The sequence below is a fragment of the Leopardus geoffroyi genome, chromosome B3, assembly GCF_018350155.1.
Source record: "Leopardus geoffroyi isolate Oge1 chromosome B3, O.geoffroyi_Oge1_pat1.0, whole genome shotgun sequence".
In the NCBI taxonomy this organism is placed as follows: Eukaryota; Metazoa; Chordata; class Mammalia; order Carnivora; family Felidae; genus Leopardus; species Leopardus geoffroyi.
The window spans coordinates 60,727,298-60,748,870 of NC_059337.1; the positions used below are offsets into that span (position 1 = coordinate 60,727,298).

The following is a 21,573-nucleotide window of genomic DNA, read 5'->3' on the forward strand; positions in this document are numbered from 1 at the left end:
CCTTCAATTCATTTTGGAGAACCAGCTCCTTCAGATTCTCATCCTTTTCCTCATTCAATGAACTGAAGTTTCTCTGCACAAAGAGAAAGATGTGCTTCATGGGTCTCACCCTTACTCTTATGAAGGAAAAGAAGGGCAGATTAAAAAAAAAAAATGACCTTATCATTAAAATCAGAAACAAATCAGAAGCTTAAATATTGGGGATCAATTTGGTACAAAGAAGGAAAATTCAAAGAAATTCTTCTGGAGGGGCCCATTCTCTTAATCCTCCTACACACAGAATAACAGCCATTCAGGCAATTGCCCTTTGGACAGCAAAGATGATATATTGATGATGCCCACCCCATCCGAAACTACTCAGGTAATCAGAGTAATCTAAGTCCTGTCTTTGTTCCTGACTCTGTTCTACAAGTGTCACTTAAGTGAAAACAAAAAATGCAGCAGAGCTCAGCTTCCATGCAGAAGAAAAGCAGGTTTTGTGTACAGAAAAGTTCCAATTGCCTGAATACCAGTTCGAAGCTCAACAGCATGGCTTTTAGTCTTCTGATCTCCTCCCTGAGTTCTCGGATCAGTTTTATATTGGCATCCTGAAACATAAAAAACTTGGTCACCACTGAATGATATCAGGCCTCAACCAGCTTTAAAATAAAACAGAGAATTAGTTCGGAAAAAGTGGTTTACTCCTTTGGAGTAACTTCTGAGGCAGTCTTCTCAAAGTATGATCCCAGAACCCTATCAACTTTACCTAAAAACTTGTTAGAAATGCAAATACTGCCCCCCACCGACACCTACCGAATCAGAAACTCTTGAGGGCCAGAGCCCAGTTGTGGTTTAACCAACCCTCAAGGAGTTGATTCTGATAAAGTAGGAGAATCAGTGTCCTTGAGCAGGAGGTTGACAGGTAACCCAAAAAGCAGCACAAATAGGTGGTAGATGTTGGCCTTCCTATAGTGTGACTGAATTTAGTACCAACTTAATTACATTGCCTTCTAAAACAGTTCATAAATGGGCTATAAAGGTCTAGCCACCAGTTTATGATTCCTGCCCTGAAACTTTTCACTGAAACTGCAAAGATAAGGAATTTTTCATTATTAATCAACTTTCAAAACTATTAAATTCCTTACAAGCCTCTTTTAGCCCGAAACAGAGAAATCACTGCAGTTTGCACAGAAAAGAAAGAAAACAGGGGTGCCTGGGTGGCTCGGTTGGTCAAGCGTCCAACTCCTGGTTTCAGCTCAGGTTATGAAACCTTGTGGTTTCATGGGGACAGTCCCCTTGTCAGGCTCCACAATGATAGTACAGAGCCTGCTTGGGATTCTCTGTCTCCCTCTCTATCTGCCCCTCCACCACTCACACTGTCTCTGTCTCTCTCAAAATAAATAAACTTAAAAAAAAAAAAAGAAAAAGAAAAGATATAAAACAGAAGCATACATCAACATAAACTCAAAATAAAAGCAATAAACACAGAAACTTTTAAATGATCTCCCTTAAGGTGGCAGTGATACACCAGGGATGGCCTCAGAGAAGGATCTAAAATAAACTATTCAAAAAGGCAACTGAAATGGAGTCAGTAAAGATATGGGAGAAGGGTATGACTCTGAAACAAAGAATTTCACTCTTTCTTTATTTGGAGAAGGTCAGGCAAGTTGAGGTGACTGTACGGAGAAAGAAATCAGTGAGAGAATAAAAGAACTTAATGTAAACAATACCAAACCAGGACTTCAAATAAAGGTCTCACCTCATTTACCCGAGGCTTGTTGACGATGTGTTTGGCATTAGATGCATATCTCAGTGTGCTCATGGTCTCACTGTAGCTAGTATGTGCAGGAGACACAGCTGAGGTAGAAGGAGAAAGTTAAAAACGACGCCAAGCCCTTCCGACCCAGCCTGTAACCACTTGCCTTACTGCTATCGTCCATGCTGTATTATGAGACCCTTAATGAAGCAGGTGGTCATGGCCCCTTCTCTGAGGCAGAGTACCAGTCCCAACACAGAACCAGCTCCAGCATCCCACTCACTGGCAACCATGATAGTTTTGGAGTTGCCGCCAAGGCTGTCCTTCAGCAGCCAGGTCAACACGGAGTCCCGGTATGGGATATAAGACTGCCTCCGAGAGGGCCCCCCTCCACTGCTTGTCCCAGAAGGAGAGCTAGGGATCCCACTGTCACCACCATCACTGGCTGCACTGTTGAGGCTCTGGCAGCTGCTGAATGCTTGAGAATTCTGGGCTTTAAAGACAAAAAAATAATAAAAGTGGAGGGAAAAAGGAATCATGAAACACACGCAGTAAAACAATGGTTGGAGAACACAAATTTAAGTATCACACTTCCTAATCCCTCTCTGCATATGATAGGATGCTACAAGTTTGAACCCTGAATTAGACTTTGGACTCATGGCATGGAGTATCTGAGTCACATATTTCAGTCTCCTCTCTTTTTGAAACGAGAGGGATGGGAGGATGACCATAGTGTTCTCAATCACAGACAAGTATCAATTTTTACGATATTCACCCAGAAGCTAAGTTTATAAAAAAAGAACCTTGTAAATGTCTATCCCAGCTTGACAAGATGAAAATATAGGAGTTATTTTCCAAAGTCTCCCTCCCACTCTGATGATCCAGTCTATCAGCAAAATACCTAAAGTGGAGATGACAATTCCCAGAGTCACAAGAGACTTGTTGATATTGGCTCCTTCAGTAATCCGGTCCTTACAGTAACTGGGATCTGCTCTTTCACTAAATAATCAATGAAAAGAAGAAGAAAAACAAACAGGAAGACACTGTCCTTATAATACTGCTGAAAGACACTATCCATTATGTTGTACATTATGTAAGAAGCGCACATGATAAATTCTTTTTAGAATATAGTGCCCGAAAAAGTATTACCATCTTGTAACCAACTGGCATTCTTCCACTTCTCAGGCAATAGAAATCAAATAATTCATTACATTTTTATTTTGGCTGCCAGAGCACTTTCAGCTAACTAATGCTCATTTACAGTAATGATATTAGCATAGATTTTTCATATACTCACATCTGCCCAATCTTTGTTTTAATTTCAGCTATTAATGGCTTTATGGTATCTGGGTCGTTATCTGTCAATTGTTTTAAATTTCTTTTTTTAAGTCCATGGGAAATATTGAAGATTCACACTTCCAGGTGCCTGATATAGTTTCTTTCAGAGAGCATTTCATTTTTTTCTCCCAAAATGCCAGAGTTGCAGCTGACAGAGACAACACTTCATTTTTAAGGGAATGATGTACCATAGTAATAAACTAACAGTTTTAAAATAAGAAAATTTGCTTTATCTCATCTCACACTTTTGTGTGTGACCACAGAAGAAAGAAGACTTTCTTCTCTCTGAATATACATGTGACTACAATCCATGCTTTCTTCTAATACTTAGAAGGTCGTATCTTCTCCTCTATGCCATGGTATTTTTATAAGCTTGCTTTCTTTTTTTTTTTTTTTTTTCCAGTAATGATAGGCTGCATGAAACCAATATTAAGTCAAAGAAAAAAAGTATACTAAACCGGTTACTTCCACTTAGAGCAGTGGTTTTTCATCTTGACTATACACTAGAATCACCTGGGCAGCTTCAAAAACTACTGACGTCTGCACTGCCTCTGGTGCCACTAATAATGCTATTTATTTGATCAGAGGTGAAACCCAGGCACTGAGAACTTTTAAAGGCCCCAGGTGATGTTAATAAGCAGCTAAGATTTAGAACCCCTGACATCGGAAATTTTGCAGCCCCTAGAAAACTACAATTTCTTAACATGGCATTGAACAATTTGTTTCTTTTATAATTTTCTCAGGATGACTGATATGTGGAAAAGGTGGAACAAGTTTATTCCCTGTAAAATAGGCAAGAACAAGGTCAAGGGATTAATTCCCCTTGGCTCTGAAATCCTAATTACCTGCCTGCTAGGTCCACAAGGTTGATCTTGCTAGCAATTTCAGAGGGGAGGTTGTTCTCCAGGATTGCCTAAGGGAGAAAGCACATTTAAAGCTTGTCATTTGGAAAAGTGTAGTATTTCCCCCTTAGACACCCTCCCTGAACAAGGTGATATTCTGGATTTCTAGCCAAATAACTAAAAAAATCTGTATATGAATGTGCTCTGAACCAGATGAGCTCTCAAAGTTTGATAAGTCAATCAGTAAGCTCTGGGTCCTTACTTCATTGAAAATAGAGCAGGACATGGGGCGCCTGGGTGGCGCAGTCGGTTAAGCGTCCGACTTCAGCCAGGTGACGATCTCGCGGTCCGTGAGTTCGAGCCCCGCGTCGGGCTCTGGGCTGATGGCTCAGAGCCTGGAGCCTGTTTCCGATTCTGTGTCTCCCTCTCTCTCTGCCCCTCCCCCGTTCATGCTCTGTCTCTCTCTGTCCCCAAAATAAATAAATGTTGGAAAAAAAAAATTTAGAAAATAGAGCAGGACAAAAATTAAAAAAAAAAAAAAAAAAGGAGGGGGGTGCCTGGGTGGCTCTGTCAGTTGAATGTCCGACTTCAGCTCAGGTCATGATTTTGCGGTTCATGGGTTTGAACCCCATGTTGGGCTCTGTGCTGACAGCTCAGAGCCTGGAGCCTGCTTCGGATTCTGTGTCTCCCTCTCTCTATGCCCTTCCCCTGCTTATGTTGTGTGTGTGTGTCTCAAAAATAAATAAACATTAAAAAATGTTTTTAAAAAAAGAAAATAGAGCAGGACTTCCACAGTGGGCAAATCCCCATGAGGTCCTCTGAGCACAATTTTCAGAAGTACCAGAAATTTTTGTACAATTTAGCAGGCAAATGCTTGACTCCCCTCGTGGGGACTGACTCTCATCAGTAAAGGTCCACAGCAGGTGTAGGGCCCCCAGCTGGAGTCACAGCATGTTCACTTACTAGGGCAAGCACTCTACCTATGTTCTCAATTCAGGAGCATCCAGCTCTCAAGAAAAAACCTATTTTTCCTTTAAAAAAAATTAAGTGTAGGGTTTTGTTGTTTTATTTTAATGTTGTGCATTGATCACCAAAATCCAGGAGGGTTTTTTTTTGGGTGGGGGGTGTTTTTCATTTTAGAGAGAGAGAGGGCGAGCACGTGTGAGCAGGGAAGAGGGGGAGAGGGGGAGGGAGAGAATCTTAAGTAGGCTTCACCTCGGCATAGAGCCCGACACAGGGCTTGATCCCACAATACTGGGATCATAACCTGAGTGGAAATCAAGAGTCAGACACTCAAACAGCTGAGTCACCCAGGTGCCCCAAAATCCGGTTTTAAAACATTTCCAATAACTCCCCAAGTTCCCCCAAGTCAGAACACAATCAACCTCCATTCCCATCCCTTTCCCCAGGCAACCACTCACCAATTTTCTACATATAAATTTGTCTTCTCAGGGGCGCCTGGGAGGCTCAGTCCATTAACTGTCCAACTTCAGCTCAGGTCATGATCACGTGGTTCATGGATCTGAGCCCCTCCTAGGGCTCTGTGCTGACAGCTCAGAGCCTGGAGCCTGCTTCAGATTTTGTGTCTCCCTTTCTCTCTCCCCCTCCCCTGCTCACGCTCTCAAAAATAAACATTAAAAATTTTTAAATTTGTCTTCTCAGTATATTTCATACAAATGGAATTAAACAATGTCTGACTTCTTTCACTGTGCATAACTATTTTGAGACTTATCCGTGTTGAGGTTATGTATCAAGAGTTCATTCCTTTTTATTGCTGAGTAATATTCCATTGTATGAATATATCAGGTTCAACTTATCCCTTCTTCACCTCTTGATTGACATTTGGATCATGTCCAGCTTTGAGCAATTACAGATAAAGCTGCTATGAATATTTGAGTCCAAGTCTTTGTACAAACATACCATTTCTTTTCTCTTGGGAAAAACAGCTAGGCATGGAATGGCTGGATCATATGGTAGATATATGTTTATATTCTTTTCCAAAGTTGTACCATTTTATATTCCAACTGGTAATATAGTGGACAAGAACTTCAGCTCCTACATAGCAGGTCATGATTTAGTACAATCACTCTTTTAAATTTAGGTATTTTAGGGATGCCTGGGTGACTCAGTCGGTTAAGCGTCCAACTTTGGCTCAGATCATGATCTCACAGTTCGTGAGTTCAAGCCCCACACTGGGCTCTGTGGAGCCTGGAGCCTGCTTCAGATTCTGTGTCTCCCTGTCTCTCTGCCCCTCCCCAGCTCACACTCTGTCTCTCTCTCAAATATAAATAAACATTTAAAAATAAATAAATTTAGGTATTTTAAAAGGTGGATAGTAGTATCTCATTTGATTTTAACTTTCACTCCCTTAATGATTAATGATGTCTGCATCTTTTCAAGGGCTTGATAACCATCTATATATTTTCTTTAGTGAAGTCCTGGCTTAAAATTTTTGCCCACTGTTGTAAGTTGTTTTCTTATTACACTGAGTTTAGATAGTTCTATATATATTATGGATACAAGTCCTTTATCAGGTATGTTTTACAGATATATTTTTCCTATCTGTGGCTGTTTTAAAAGTCTCTTAATAATGTCTTTCAGGGGCGCCTGGGTGGCGCAGTCGGTTAAGCGTCCGACTTCAGCCAAGTCACGATCTCGTGGTCCGGGAGTTCGAGTCCCACGTCAGGCTCTGGGCTGATGGCTCAGAGCCTGGAGCCTGTTTCCGATTCTGTGTCTCCCTCTCTCTCTGCCCCTCCCCCGTTCATGCTCTGTCTCTCTCTGTCCCAAAAATAAATAAACGTTGAAAAAAAAAATTAAAAAAAAAAAAACAATACTAACTTAATTCCTATAAATATAGAAACTTTGCTTGAATAGATCTCCTTTTCCTTCCTACTCCTTTGTCCTATTAGTGTCAATATGTATGACAATGTATGTAATGTATAGTGATTATAATACAGCATTATAATTATTGTTTTATACAATCTTATTTTTAATAACATTAGAAGAAAAAATAAATATATTTATGTAGCTTTTTATATTAACCCACATATTTCTTGTTCTCAAAACTTTTCGTTTCTTCTTGTAGACTTAGGTTACTGATATTACTTTCTTTCAGCATGAAACATTTCATTTGGTTTTCTTGTAAGGTAGGCTTGCTAGCAATAAATTCTGGGGGTTTTTTTCTTTTCTTTTTTATCTAGGAATGTTCTTATTTCATCTTAATTTTGGGAAGTTAGTTTTGCTGCATAGAGAATTCTTGGTTGACAGTTTTATTTCCTTTCAGTACTCTGTTTTCTGGGGTCCAATATTTCTGGTGAGAAGTTGTCCATTAATCATGTAATTGTTCTCTTATATATCCTGAGTCATTTTTCTCTGGCTGCATTCAAGATTTGCTTTTTGTCTTTCAATAATTTGACTAAGATGTGTCTAGGTATGAATCTTTTTATATTTATTTTACTCAGAGATTTCAAAATACTTCTATCTGTACATTAATGATTTTCAACAAATATTGGAATTTTTGGCCACTATTTTTCAAATTTTTCTTACGCTTATTTTCTTGTGTCTTTCTGGGATGTCCATTACACTTATGTTAACACATTTGCTGTGGTCCAACAGGTCTGTGAGGCTCTGTACTTTTTTCTTTAATCTTTGTACTCTCTTTTCTTCAAAATGTTTGATTTCTACTTGTCTGTATGCAAGTTCAGTAATTCTTCTGCCATCTCATATCTACTTGAGTCCCACCAGTAAATTTTTTTGTTTCAGTTATTATACAGCTCAATTCTGGGACTCCCATTTTATACAACAATTTCTAGGATTTTATTGAAATTTTCTAGAGTCACTGGCATCATTAAACAATTTAACATCTGGAGCACTTAGAATCAATTTCTACTGACTGTTACTGTTTGTTTGTTTGTTTGTTTTTTCCCCCATGGCCATGAGTTGTAGTTTCTTACTTGCTTTTGCATGTCTAATATTTTTGGTCGAACACTAGCCATTTTAGATAACATACTGTAACAACTCTGAATTCTGTTATTTTTTTTCCCCTTGAAAGTGGCAGCGGTTGTTGGGTTTCTCTTGTAACTTGCCTAGGCTAAAAATCTCTAAAATCTGCCTCCCCAGCAATATATAGCCAAAGAATTCTCTGTTCAGTTTTTTCCTTTAGTTGTTTTTACCTCTAAGCTTGGCCTTTTGGGGGCCACTCTGTGTCTACGTAGCTAAGTATTCAACAAAATACAGGTCATAAATTATAATCAAACATCTTGAGCCAATAAAATCTCTATTCTCTGTCAATGGATCTATGTGTGGGCTGGGGAATGCATTAAAAGTTCAGTTTTAGGTTTAGGTTCTGTTCAATACAGGATATGTGAAGATCTTATCAAGTCTGCTATGGCTGCATCATCTTCCAGAACTTCCTGTTAAATCCCCAGATAATTTGCCAGTTCATTTCTTGCCTGAAACAGACTCACAACCTCAGTCTTAAGGGAGCTATTGATCTCCTGTTTCTTGCCATCAAGAGCACCACTCTAACTTGAAAAAGGTCTAAATCATGTGAACTCCTCTAGCAGCGGTAGCAACAATGGTGCTGGCTTTCATGGCCTTCTGTTCCCTCACTCAACTACCTCACTGACAGAGACAGGTGGGGATAGTAACAGCCCAAGGCAACACACCACAGGTTTGTACTATTCTTACCTGCAATTTGGTAGTTTTCTTAAACAAATGTGTGGTTTATTATATGACTCTGGTCTATTTTTAGAGAGGAGAAATGGTTATTTTGACAGTTTTGATCAGGTTTATAGTTGCTTTTGAGGGATAGGATTTGTTGATCTCTTTACTCCATCATAATAGAAGTAAATCTTCAACCTTTTCATTTTAATGCTTATATTTATTTCAGTCTCGCTCCTTGTTTTATCTTTTTAATGTTTATTTATTTATTTTGAGAGAGAGAGAGTACATGGAAGAGAGAGTTGGGAGGGGAAGAGAGAGGATCTCAGGCAGGCTCTGTGCTGCCAGTGCAGAGCCCGACATGGGGCTCGATCCCACAAACCATGGGATCATGACCTAAGCCAACATCAAGAGTTGGACACTTAACCAACTGAACCACCTAGGTGCCTCTTGCTTGTTTTAAATGCTCATATTGATCACAGAGATATAAAAGTGCTTTGAAATGTTAAAAGTAAATTTAAGTTGAAGGTATTTTGATTCGTTTTTACGAAACTGCCTCCACCCTTTGTGGTGTAGAGCTTAGTAGATTGTATGTAGGTCCTCCTTGTGACATTAGATCACAGTAAAGGACCTGTAAATGGAAAGGTAAGAAGAAAGGAAAAGAAGTAAGAAAAGACAAGAAAGCCGTCAAAAGGGACTGAGAAAGGAAGAAATCTAAGCAAATAAAGGGGTAACCAACCTGTGTATAGTAGATAGTGAAGATGGCATGGGATCTGCTGCTGGCTTCATGAACATGAGTGGCTGCTGTGATTCTGTGTACATAAAGGAAGACAATTAGGATAGGTATTGTTTATGCACGGTGGATCCTGAAGAATCCATGGGGAACACAAGAAGTGTTAGTGTCAAGGTTCACAGGTGAGAATCACAAAACATCCATATTTAGTCCAGTTTAGTTAGGAGAGTGGTCCAAAGATGGCAGAAGCAGCATTCTAGGTATGATAGCTGAGAATAAAAGGCAGTGTAGCGTCATATTAAACCACATTAGGACATTTTTAAGCAAAGGCAGCAAAAATCAGAGTTGAAAAGGGGAATACTAGAGTGTCGCCAACCTGGAAGAATATCCCCAAAAGAGACCCATTTAAAGAAAACAAGAGGAAATAGAGAGCTTGTTGGAGAAGCCTCAAAGAAAAAGTAAAACCTGATTAAACACTAAATATTAATGTTGTAGTGTCAGAAAGGGATTTGAAATGAGATCCTGAATTATGTCAAAGTCATACTTAAGCAAGGTGGAATGCATAACCTCCTTTAGAATTCATTGAAATATTAATCCTTGGGGCGCCTGGGTGGCGCAGTCGGTTAAGCGTCCGACTTCAGCCAGGTCACGATCTCGCGGTCCTGGAGTTCGAGCCCCGCGTCAGGCTCTGGGCTGATGGCTCAGAGCCTGGAGCCTGTTTCCGATTCTGTGTCTCCCTCTCTCTCTGCCCCTCCCCCGTTCATGCTCTGTCTCTCTCTGTCCCAAAAATAAATAAACGTTGAAGAAATATTTAAAAAAAAAAAAAAGAAATATTAATCCTTAAAGGCAGAAGAGTCTTCCCTTCATCTAAATCTAAGTCAATCATGTTTCAGTTTAAGACCATCTTACTGACTTCTGTTCTGAGAGGAGCTGGAGAATGGAAGAAGAGTCAAATTCCAAAGACAGGTCTCATGATTCAAGGATAAAGAGGAAAAGGTGAAGCCTGACACTTAAAGATCAAGGAACGGGCGCGTGGGTGGCGCAGTCGGTTAAGCGTCCGACTTCAGCCAGGTCACGATCTCGCGGTCCGGGAGTTCGAGCCCCGCGTCAGGCTCTGGGCTGATGGCTCGGAGCCTGGAGCCTGTTTCCGATTCTGTGTCTCCCTCTCTCTCTGCCCCTCCCCCGTTCATGCTCTGTCTCTCTCTGTCCCAAAAATAAATAAACATTGAAAAAAAAAAAAAAAAAAAAAAAAAAAGATCAGGGAACACAGGGTATCCTGAAGACCAGAGTCAAGTGCCTCCAGGATAGTTCCATGAAACCCAAGGAGTAGAATGTCAAACTTCAAGTTCTTCTTTTGGGGCCCCGGAGTGGCTCAGTCAGGTGAGCATCTGACTTCGGCTCAAGTCATGATCTCAGGGTTTTTGAGTTCAAGCCCCATATCGTGCTCGTAGCTGTGAGCACACAGCCTGCTTTGGATCCTCTGTCCTCCTCTCTCTGCCCCTCCCCTGCTTGCATGCTCTCAAAAATGAGTAAAACATTTAAAAATTAAAAAATAAAGTTCTTCTTTTATGGTCAATTAACTTGGACATGCTATTAATAGGGTAAATAGAAGACTAAATCCCAACATTTTTCCCAGGTAAAAAAAGTCTGTTCTTTCAGGCATATACTAGTAACAGTCTCAGTATTTCCTAGTAACCAACGATATGGAATGTTATCACAATTTACAATAGCTTTTAGGAGAGTCTACAGCACTTATTCATAGCAGATTCAAAACAGTCTTTTTTTAGGTATCCTTTACAAATATATCAAACTAGAAGAAAAATGGTTTTCTGAAACATTTTAAACTATACTGGTTCTTATCTCTATCAAGCCTACAGAAAGAACAATGCAGGCAAGAATCTTTCTTTAGTCAAAATAGCAAAAGTTGTGTATTATAAGACAAAGCACAGAGTAACTCTGGGCTTACTGCCTAATATTATTATATCCAGAACAAACTCCAGCCTATCTACTAGTGAGAAATGCATGAAATCTTAGCTACTGCCCCTTCCGCTGGGTACATTACTGTTCTGAGAAAGGTCTCCTGATTGTGAATGTGGGAAGCTACAGAGAGAAGTATAATCATATACTCCAAAAGGGAGATGAGAACACAGGAAAGAAGAATGAGGCTGAAAGAAGGACAGCAACAAATAAACCTGTTACCTGTTTGCTATTCCCTCCTCCAAGAGTTGAATTACTTGCTTATAGTTGGTAACTACATGTTGAGATAAACCTATCAGATTTGTGAGGGAGGAAAAAACAAAATAAATAAAATGCTTCATAAAGTTTGACTTCTTCCTGTAGGTCATTAACTTTATCCTATTTTATATAATTTGATAGACAAGAATAAGAGATCTTGACTAAATTCATTAAGATAATAAATTAAATCCACAAATATTTATTGGAAGCCTATTGTCAGGTATTATGATAGGCTCTGGAACTACAGGTCTCTGCCCTCACAGAAAATATAGTCTAGAATTCATACAGTGGTTCTGCTAACAACAACAAAAACAACAGCAATTCCTTACAATTTAGCTACATAGAGTATAAGAAAAGATTTTATATTCCCTCACATTTGGCCCTCACAAAATTTCTGAGGTAAACAGATGCTATGCACCCCACCAGACGGCAGACTCAATTTGGCATGCAAAACATACAGTACACATGTCCCTATGCAAACACAGTTTACAATCGTAAGAAGTTATACTATACAAAACCATATGGCCAAATGCCATAGGAGTAGAAGAGATAATAAATGCTAAGGCAATCAGAGGAGTGGCCAGGGCAGGCTCCACGAAGGAAGTGAGACTTGAATTTAGTCACAGAATAGGTAGGCTTTAGATAGGTAAAGAGGAGCTTAAGGATATGAAAGCAAGTCTTTATGGGTTGTTAGTGACCAAATCAAAAAGGGCCTTCACAACTGAGTCAGAGATTCAGGAAAAAAAGTAACTTCACTGGCTCATTGCTGAATACAATTAGGCTACAAATTAGCAAAGCAATTTCAACACTGACTGGATTTCTTTATTTTAAGAAATTATTGGTAAAGCCACAATGAGATATCACCTCACACGTGTCAGAATGGCTAAAATCAAAAACACAAGAAACAACAAGTGTTGGCAAGGACATGGAGAAGAAGGAACCCTCGTGCACTGTTGGTAGGAATGTAAACTGGTGTGGCCTCTATGGAAAACAGTATGGAGGTTCCTCAAAAAATTAAAAATAGAACTACCATATGGCCCAGTAATTCCACTATTTACTCAAAGAATACAAAAATTCTTTTTTTTTTTTAATTTTTTTAATGTTTCTTTATTTGGAGAGAGAGAGAGAGAGAGAGAGCGAGCGCATGAATCGGAGGAAGGGCAGAGAGAGAGGGAGACACAGAATCCGAAGCAGGCTCCAGGCTCTGAGCTGTCAGCACAGAGCCCGATGTGGGGCTCAAACTCACCAAACATGAGATCATGACCTGAGTAGAAGTCAGATACTCAACTGACTGACTGACTCAGGGGCCCCAAGAACACAAAAATTCTAATTTGAAAAGATATATGCACTTCTGTGTATTGCATTACTTACAATAGCCAAAATATGGAAGCAGCCCAGGGTCCATCGATAGACGAATGGATAAAGGAATTGTGGTATAAGGGCGCCTGGGTGACTCAGTCAGTGGGCATCCTACTCTTGATTTCACCTCAGGTTATGAACATGGAGTTGTGGGATCAAGCCCCAAGTTGGGCTCCACACTGAGCATACAGCCTGTTTGGGATTCTCGTTCTCCCTCCCTTTGCCCCTCTCCCCTGCTTTTTCTCTCTCTCTCTCTCTCAAACAAACAAACAAACAGAAATTGTGGTGTATATATATACAATGGAATATTGCTCAGCCATTAAAAAAAAAGAATGAAACCTTGGGGTGCCTGTGTGGCTCAGTTGATTGAGCATCCGACTTCAGCTCAGGTCATGATCTCACAGTTCATGAGTTCAAGCCCTGGGTCGGACTCTGTGCTAACAGCTCAGAGCTTGGAGTCTGCTTTGGATTCTGTGTCTCCCTCTCTCTCTGCCTCTCCCTGCTCATGCTCTCTCTCTCTCTCTCTCAAAAATAAATAAACATTAAAAGAATTTTTTTAAAGAATGAAATCTTGCCATTTGCAACAACATAGATGAAGCTAAGAAGTATAATGCTCAGTGAAATAAGAAAGACAAACACCATATGATTTCACTCATATGTGGAATTTAAGAAACAAAAGAACAAAGGGGGAAAAAAAGACAAACAAAAAAACAGACTCTTAAACTACAGAGAAAAACTGATGGTTATCAGAGGGGTGGTGGTTGGGGAGATGGGTGAAATAGGTGATGGAGATTGCAAGTACCCTTATCGTGATGAGCCCTGGGTGATGTATGGAATTGCTGGATCACTATATAGTACACGTGAAACTAATATAACACTGTACGTTAACTATACTGGATATAAACTAAAATTTAAAAAATAAGATTTTTTAATGAAATAAAATAATAAATAAAAAAGAAATTATTATTATTTAGATGTTATAATTAGTTTTATGGTTATGTTTTTTTTTAATCTTTATCTTTTAGGGCTACATACTAAAATATTATAGATGAATTGATGTGACATATATAATTTGCCTTAAAACAACACAGAATGAGGGAAAGTAGACAGGAATATAGGTACAGCAAAACTGGCCAGGGGTTAATGATTATTGTAACTGGGTGATGAATACATGGGGGTTCATTATATTAGCCTATTTTTGTGTGTGTTCAAAATTCTCTCTAATAAAAAGTTTAAAAAATTGTGGTAATGGTAAGTGAGATAACACAAATCAATCCTTCCAGTACAGACTATTAGAAAAATCTGGACAAGTAATATTAAAGACATACGTTTTGAGGCACAGAGGGATACCCAGATATTAAAAATTTTCTGGCCATATACTGGGCAAAGATGGAAGCCCAGAGAAAAGAGGCCAGCATCTGGGGACACTTTTCCTCTGAGGTCATTTGCCAGATCTTGAGGGGATATGACTCAGAGCAGTTCCCTTGACAACCTCACTGGTCTAGAGAAACCCAGACTGCAGTCCAGATCCCACCCACAATTGCCCTATAGAACACCACTTGAGCTGGAAACCCAAAGGGCTAAAACACAGGAATAAAAGAGTTAGAAGTACATAGCCTTTGAAGGGTTTGCAACGCAGCTTTGAACGTTGCCAAAACTTAAATTGGACTGAGGTGACTCTGGATCACTAGCATATGCAGAAACCTGGACAAATAAAGAGAAGTCTTCTGCACAGAAAGATACCATTGTCCTACACCTTCAAATAGTTTCTATAAAAAAAATTTAGCCAACACTATCTGGCACAAAATGGTAACAACCCAAACATCCAAGTAGATCTGGCAATAAATCAATGAAAACCAGCAAGAATAATAGGCAATATAAAAGAATTATTCACCATGATCTAGTGGGATTCATTCCTGGGCTGTGGGGCTGGTTCAATATTCGCAGATCAATCAATATGATACATCACATTAGTAAAAGAAAATAAAGAACCATATGATCCTGTCAATCGATGCAGAACAAGCATTGGACAAAATACAGCATCGTTTCTTAATAAAAACCCTCGAGAAAGTCGGGATAGAAGGAACATACTTAAACATCATAAAAGCCCTTTATGAAAAGCCCACAGCTTATATCATCCTATATGGGGAAAAACTGAAAGCTTTCCCCCTGAGGGAAACACGATAGGGATGTCCACTCTCACCGTCGTTGTTTAACATAGTGTTGGAAGTTCTAACATCAGCAATCAGACAACAAAAGGAAATCAAAGGCATCAAAATTGGCAAAGATCAAGTCAAGCTTTCACTTTTTGCAGATGACATGATAATATACATGGAAAACCCGACAGACTCCACCAAGTCTGCTGGAACTGATATATGAATTCAGCAAAGTCGCAGGATACAAAATTAATGTACAGAAATCAGCTGCATTCTTATACACTAATAATGAAGCAACAGAAAGACAAATAAAGAAACTGATCCCATTCACAATTGCACCAAGAATCATAAAATACCTAGGAATAAACCTAACCAAAGATGTAAAAGATCTGTATGCTGAAAACTATAGAAAGCTTATGAAAGAAATTGAAGATACAAAGAAATGGAAAAACATTCTGTGCTCATGGATTAGAAGAATAAATATTGTTAAAATGTCACTACTACCCAAAGGTATCTACACATTCAATGCAATCCCAATCAAACTAGCACCAGCATTCTTCTCGAAGCAGAAGAAGTAATCCTAAAATGTGTATAGAACCACAAAAGACCCCAAATGGCCAAAGTAATATTGAAGAAGAAGACCAAAGCAGGAGGCATCACAATCCCAGACTTTAGCCTCTACTACAAAGCTGTAATCATCAAGACAGCATGGTATTGGCATAAAAGAATTTTTTTAAATAAAAATTTTAAAAAATAATAATAGGCAATATAAATGCAAGAAAAATTCAGACCTTGGGGTTATAGTAACTTTAAAGTAACTCTGCTTACTATTTTCAAGGAACTAAAAGGCAAGATTATAAAACTTCAAAGAAAACTGTAAATTGTAATGAAAGGATCAAATGGAGATTTGGGAAATAAAAAGTACTACAGTGAAAATAAGAATTCAATATCTAAGTTTAATAGCAGGTTAGATACAGCTGAAAAAACAAGTGAGTAGAAAGATAGGTCAGAATCATATAACCAAAATAAAGAACAGAAAGACAAAATATAAAAATATAGACAAGAGGGTAAGAATCATAGCACAGATAAGGAATTGGTCTAACATACCTGTTAGTGGAGTTATAGAAGGAAAAGAGTGGAAAAAAAGCAATATTAGAATAAATAATGACTAAAAAATATCCACAACTGATAAAGGGTCATTAAACAACAGACTCAAGAAGCCCAGCATGTGCACGAGGTGGACACCCACATGAGAAAGAGGACAGCAATGGCAAGGAGACAGATCACATGTAGGAAGGTAGATCAAAGAAGTATCTCCCCTGTTAGATAAAGGAATTACAAATATGAAAAGAGAGAAATCCAGAACTAACTGTGCTGTGTTGGACTGCAATTAAAGGTACTGGTGTGAACACAGATTACTTAGCTCTGTCCACTCAGAGGGACATTTGGGCATACATAGCACCCAGACCCTAGCTTCTAAATATTATTCTCCACTAAAAAGGAACAGGACTCCTGGGAGAAATGGCTGATTCCAAGACTGAGGCAAAGAAAGCAGATGCGCCTGGAATATCTCTGGGCTAGAACACAAGGAGGTGCTCAAAAAATAACAGTGATGTGTCAAAATATCACAGAAGTGTACTCAAAGAGGATTCCTGAGTGCATCAAAATAAAAAAATCACAGTAAAAGAAGATAACCCATTGGATAAAATAGGAAACCATGAATCTAAACTGAAATAAATAAAATGAAAGTTAGATGACGACAGGATATGTACATGATTTCACAGCCCCACAAATACTTGTTGATCACAAAAGGAAAATAGCAATTTCAGAGTGAAAAAGGCTGGCAGATTTCACCTTAAAAATCATAAGTAATGGGACACATTAAAATTGTACTTGATGGCTGTCAAAGTTCATGAAAGTTAAAGAGAGACCAAGGAAACTTTCCAGACTAAAGAGTCCCAGAGAGACAAACTAAATGCAATCTGTGATTCTCAAATGGGCAATTATCAGGATAGTTAGGGAAACTTAAATGGGTTTTAATGATTAGATGGTAGTAACACGCCAAAGTTAATTTCCTGATTTCGGTGGTTGTGCTGTGATTATACAGGAGAACATTCCTATTTGGAGGAATGGAGGGAAAATACCCTAAAATAATCAGGGGAGATGGGTCATTAGGTTCGCAATTCACTCTCAAATGGTTCAAGAAAAAAAGTTCTTTACACTGTGCTTGCAACTTTTTAAAAAGCTTAATTTGTTTCAAAGTTAAAAAACAAAAAATTTAGGAGTGCCTGGGTGGCTCATTCAGTTAAGCATCTGACGGTTTCAGCTCAGGTCATGGTCTTATGGTTCGTGGGTTCAAGTCCCAAATTGGGCTCTGTGCTGGCGGATCACAGCCTGCTTGGGATTCTCTCTCTCTCTGCCTCTCTCCCTCTCCCTCTGCCCCTCCCCTGCTCATGCTCTCTCTCCCTCTCAAAAAATAAAAAATAAAAAAAACTCTTGGAAAACTTTTAGAAAAAAAAGAGAATTCCCTTAATCTGCTAAGGCAATGTTTCTCAAAGCTGGTCCAAAGACTGGGGCCAGTTCTCAAATTGTTACTGGTATGTAATGAGACAGAAACAGAAATGAGAGTTTTAAAAACTTTTATAACAATATGACAAGTGATTTTATATCTTTTGAATTCGTAAAAAGAATTTGAGCTTATAATCAAGATGTCTCTCTCATTTTTCTAGTAATTCATCTTTTTTTTTTTAAGATTTTATTTTTAATCTCTACACCCAAGGTGGGGCTCAAACTCACAGCCCCAAGATCAAGAGTTGCATGCTCCTGCAACTGAGCTAGCCAGGCACCCCTAATTCATCTTTACTTTATCAAGGTTTTGGTTTGCCATAGATTGGAATTTTTTTTTTAAAACCTGGTCCTATATTTTTGCTATATTTTTATAAGTGTGTGATAAAGAATATTTATTAAAAACAAACACTATTGCAAATATCATACCTAATGGTAAAATGTTGAAGCTTTCCTCTGGGGACAAGATTAAATACTGCTAGCACTTTAATTTAATATGGTACCAGAGGTCCTGGTAAGTGCAGAAAGGCAAGAGGAAAAAAGGTTTAAGAATTAAATTAAAAAAAAAAAAAAAAGAATTAAAAAAAAAACATGTAGATTGAACACATAGAATATTAAAAAAATTTTTTTTCAGAAACCCAATTACCTACCTCCAACACCTTCTACTTTGCACCTTATCCCTTTATGTTAAGATAAAGGCCAAGGCAAAAACATAATACTGTCCTTTTCTCACTTAGATAATACTTCAGACCCTATAACCACTAGCCTCTGATGTGTGCTTTGGGCAGAACTTTGTACGTTTCAGATTTGAACTTAATCTGTCATCTAATTAATAAACTTTTTAATGGAAGGTAATGGGCTACCCCCTTCCTTTCCTTTGATTTAGACAACTCTCAAGTTTCAGCTCACAATTCTGAACTAGAAGTGTAAGTTCTTATATTTTCATATTTCCTATGGCACCCTGAATAGCATAGGCATCTAGTAGGTACTCAATAAATTCCCAGAGAATTGGTTTCAAAGCAGAAACCACTTTCCACTTTGGAATCACATTCACAGAACGTATGAGCCCAAAGATGGAAGTACACAGACACGTATATAGGCAGGCAGGTAGGCAGATAATGTAAATAAATGAAGAAAGCAAATGTTTAAAAAACTAAAAGTAGGGGCGCCTGGGAGGCGCAGTCGGTTGAGCGACCGACTTCAGCCAGGTCACAATCTCGCGGTCCGTGAGTTCGAGCCCCGCGTCGGGCTCTGGGCTGATGGCTCAGAGCCTGGAGCCTGTTTCCGATTCTGTGTCTCCCTCTTTCTCTGTCCCTCCCCCGTTCATGCTCTGTCTCTCTCTGTCCCAAAAATAAAAAAAAATAAAAAAAAATAAAAAAGTTGAAAAAAACTAAAAGTAAAAAGTTTGCTGTAATGCCATCAGAGAGTAGTAAGGGGAATAATAGTTCAGTGTGACTATTCAGAGTCTTAGCTTCCAAGGCTGGTTCTATACAACTTAAGTTCAAGGCTCCTTCATTGAGAAATGGGAGGAATGTTGACCTTTATTTGTCATGATTTGAGAAAATGCCGATCAACTTTAAGAAACATGTAACCCAAAGGATCTAAGAGACTTTTTGCTGGGTTAAATTATTTCCTACCAACCATCCACCCTCCCCCTGAGGGTTCACTCCATGAAGGTATCCAAAAGAGCCCTGAGATTTCAGTCCAGTTCCTGTCACTGACCTTGGGTATATGACCCAAGCTGAATGGCTATGCATAAGTTCCTACCTTCTCCGGGTTTCAGGTGCAATGCCAATCAAAAAATCTATGATCACAGGTCTCCCTGATGTACAGGATTCTGTCCCACTCATCTCCTCCTATTCTAGGCAATGTTCCCAGTTCCAACCATGCCCCAGTGAGCTGTGTGATTTGGGAATATCCCCTAGCTTCTTGTAGCTTCATTTTAGCCTTTGTGCAATGGGAACAACTGGACTGTGTCTGAGGTTTCCTCTACTTCCCCACCATACACACACACACACACACACACACACACACACACACACACATTAAAATAAAACACAAAGGTGAGAAACTGTGACACTACTGCATCAACACCTGGTCTGCCCTCAAAGTATTGTTTTACACAGAAATACATATCCACACGGTTTTACAGAGTAAACTCCACTGGCTCTTAGGAAAGCAAATGGCATTTTTGTTGTTTCCAGGCTGCTGTTTATGATGGAACACTTAGGAAAAGACAAAGGTAGCAGAATCAGTGACTGGTACACCTCCACTGGTCATGCCCTGGTCAAAGAAGAGACCAACTCTTGATGTCTGATATAACTCTCTTTTGTCAGGATTTAAATTAGCATATCTCTGAAGGAATAGGAGCATAGAATTTGAGTGTTATTTTTATAGCGGCCTGAAAGGGTAAAAACTTCCTCCACAAAAGAACACAACTGTTTCTACTTAATATTAAGATCTAGCCTAATGGAATAAGACAAATGGTACCAAACACCAAGTATCAGCACTCAATGAGGAAGCAGTTCTGACCCGTGCTATGTGTGACATCTCCTCATTTCCCTATCACCACCAGTGGAAGAGAAAGTACTCAGAAAAGGAGAATGCCTGACCTGGGAGTCAGTCCAGGCCCTACTGGACCTGGCACCACAGACCCAACCTTATACCATGCCACTTTCCCTCTCATCCACCATGCTTTAGACACATCGGTCTCCTTGTAATCACCCAGCCCTTCTCTCAGGGCTTTTGCTCACGGTGCTCCTTCTACCTGAGTCACTCTTCCCCTTGCTACACCATTCTTCACGTGACTGGCTTCTGAATCTCCTCACATAAGTGTTTCCTGACCACGCTATGCAGATGGACTGCCTACACTGCCCAATGCTCTTTTCCATCATGACATCTATTTATTTTTTATTAGCTTTTTATCACTACTTTAATTGTTTGTTTTCTGCCTCACCCCCCACAAGACTATAAGCCTGCCTCTGAGGGCAGGATTGTCTTTTTTGTTTATTGCTATATATCCAGCATCTAGTACAGCAGGTGGCACATAGTAAGTATTCACTATACATCTATTAAATGAATCAGTGACCATTAGGAAAGCTTCTCAGAATTCAGTTTGGTCTCAGACTTCCAGGACCACAGTGGCTCACCTTGTACATAGGGCCCCATCTCTGGGTGCTCCCTGACCCGCAGACTGTAGGACTTTTTTTGATCAGATTGCTTCAGCAGATCCCGCACTCGTTCATTATAGATTTCCAGAAAACTAAAGACATGTAGAACAAGGCACGTAATTACATTTTGAAAAATGGGGACATCTTTTCAAAATTACATTGTGAAAAAAGGCAACATATTAGATTTGGAAAAAAGTAGGGGAAACACTAAGCCAAGAATCAGAAGGTTCTAATTCTTGATCTAGTTCTACCTCTGACACTCTAAGACCTTGACCATGCCAAGGAACCCCACTGAGTCTCTTTCTACATGTGCACAATTGTGCTGCTAGCGTTAGCTGTCATCACTTGACAGTCTTAGGTTTACAATGTCAGCGCTGACTCAAATTTAGCCTTCAAGAGGCTATTTCAGCATGGTTTTAGGATGCTGCCACCAGCCTGTATCTTGATCAGGCCACCATACCGCAAAGTCTAAAGGCTTATTTCTTAAGTGATTTCCAAACATGATCTTTGAGCTCTTATTATTCTGTGATGGCATCTTGAGAGCCAGTGTTGAGCAATGAGGACAGTTAAATGAATAAGATTCTGGTCCCTACCCCTAATTTAAGTAGGACAATTCTCATTTCACCTGTTTTATACACAGCAATTCTGGTTAACATAGGTATCTACTAGCATTTCATTTCTTTTCAAAATAATAACATAGCTGGGCATCTGGCTGGCTCAGCTGGTGGAGCATACAACTCTTGATCTTGGGGTTCTGAGTTCAAGCCTCATGCTGGAT

The 21,573-nt window shown here is 39.3% G+C and overlaps 1 protein-coding gene across 1 annotated transcript in view; it reads right to left on the reverse strand.

Moving 5' to 3' along the window:
• The window catches only part of STARD9 (StAR related lipid transfer domain containing 9), a 120,320-nt gene that overhangs the window by 42,853 nt on the left and 55,894 nt on the right, over positions 1 to 21,573 (reverse strand). The window contains 9 exon segments of the mRNA XM_045448007.1: positions 2 to 73; positions 510 to 587; positions 1,739 to 1,836; positions 2,019 to 2,228; positions 2,637 to 2,734; positions 3,919 to 3,986; positions 9,317 to 9,389; positions 11,510 to 11,579; positions 20,775 to 20,887. Of these exon segments, the coding sequence (XP_045303963.1) occupies positions 2 to 73; positions 510 to 587; positions 1,739 to 1,836; positions 2,019 to 2,228; positions 2,637 to 2,734; positions 3,919 to 3,986; positions 9,317 to 9,389; positions 11,510 to 11,579; positions 20,775 to 20,887 (880 nt within the window).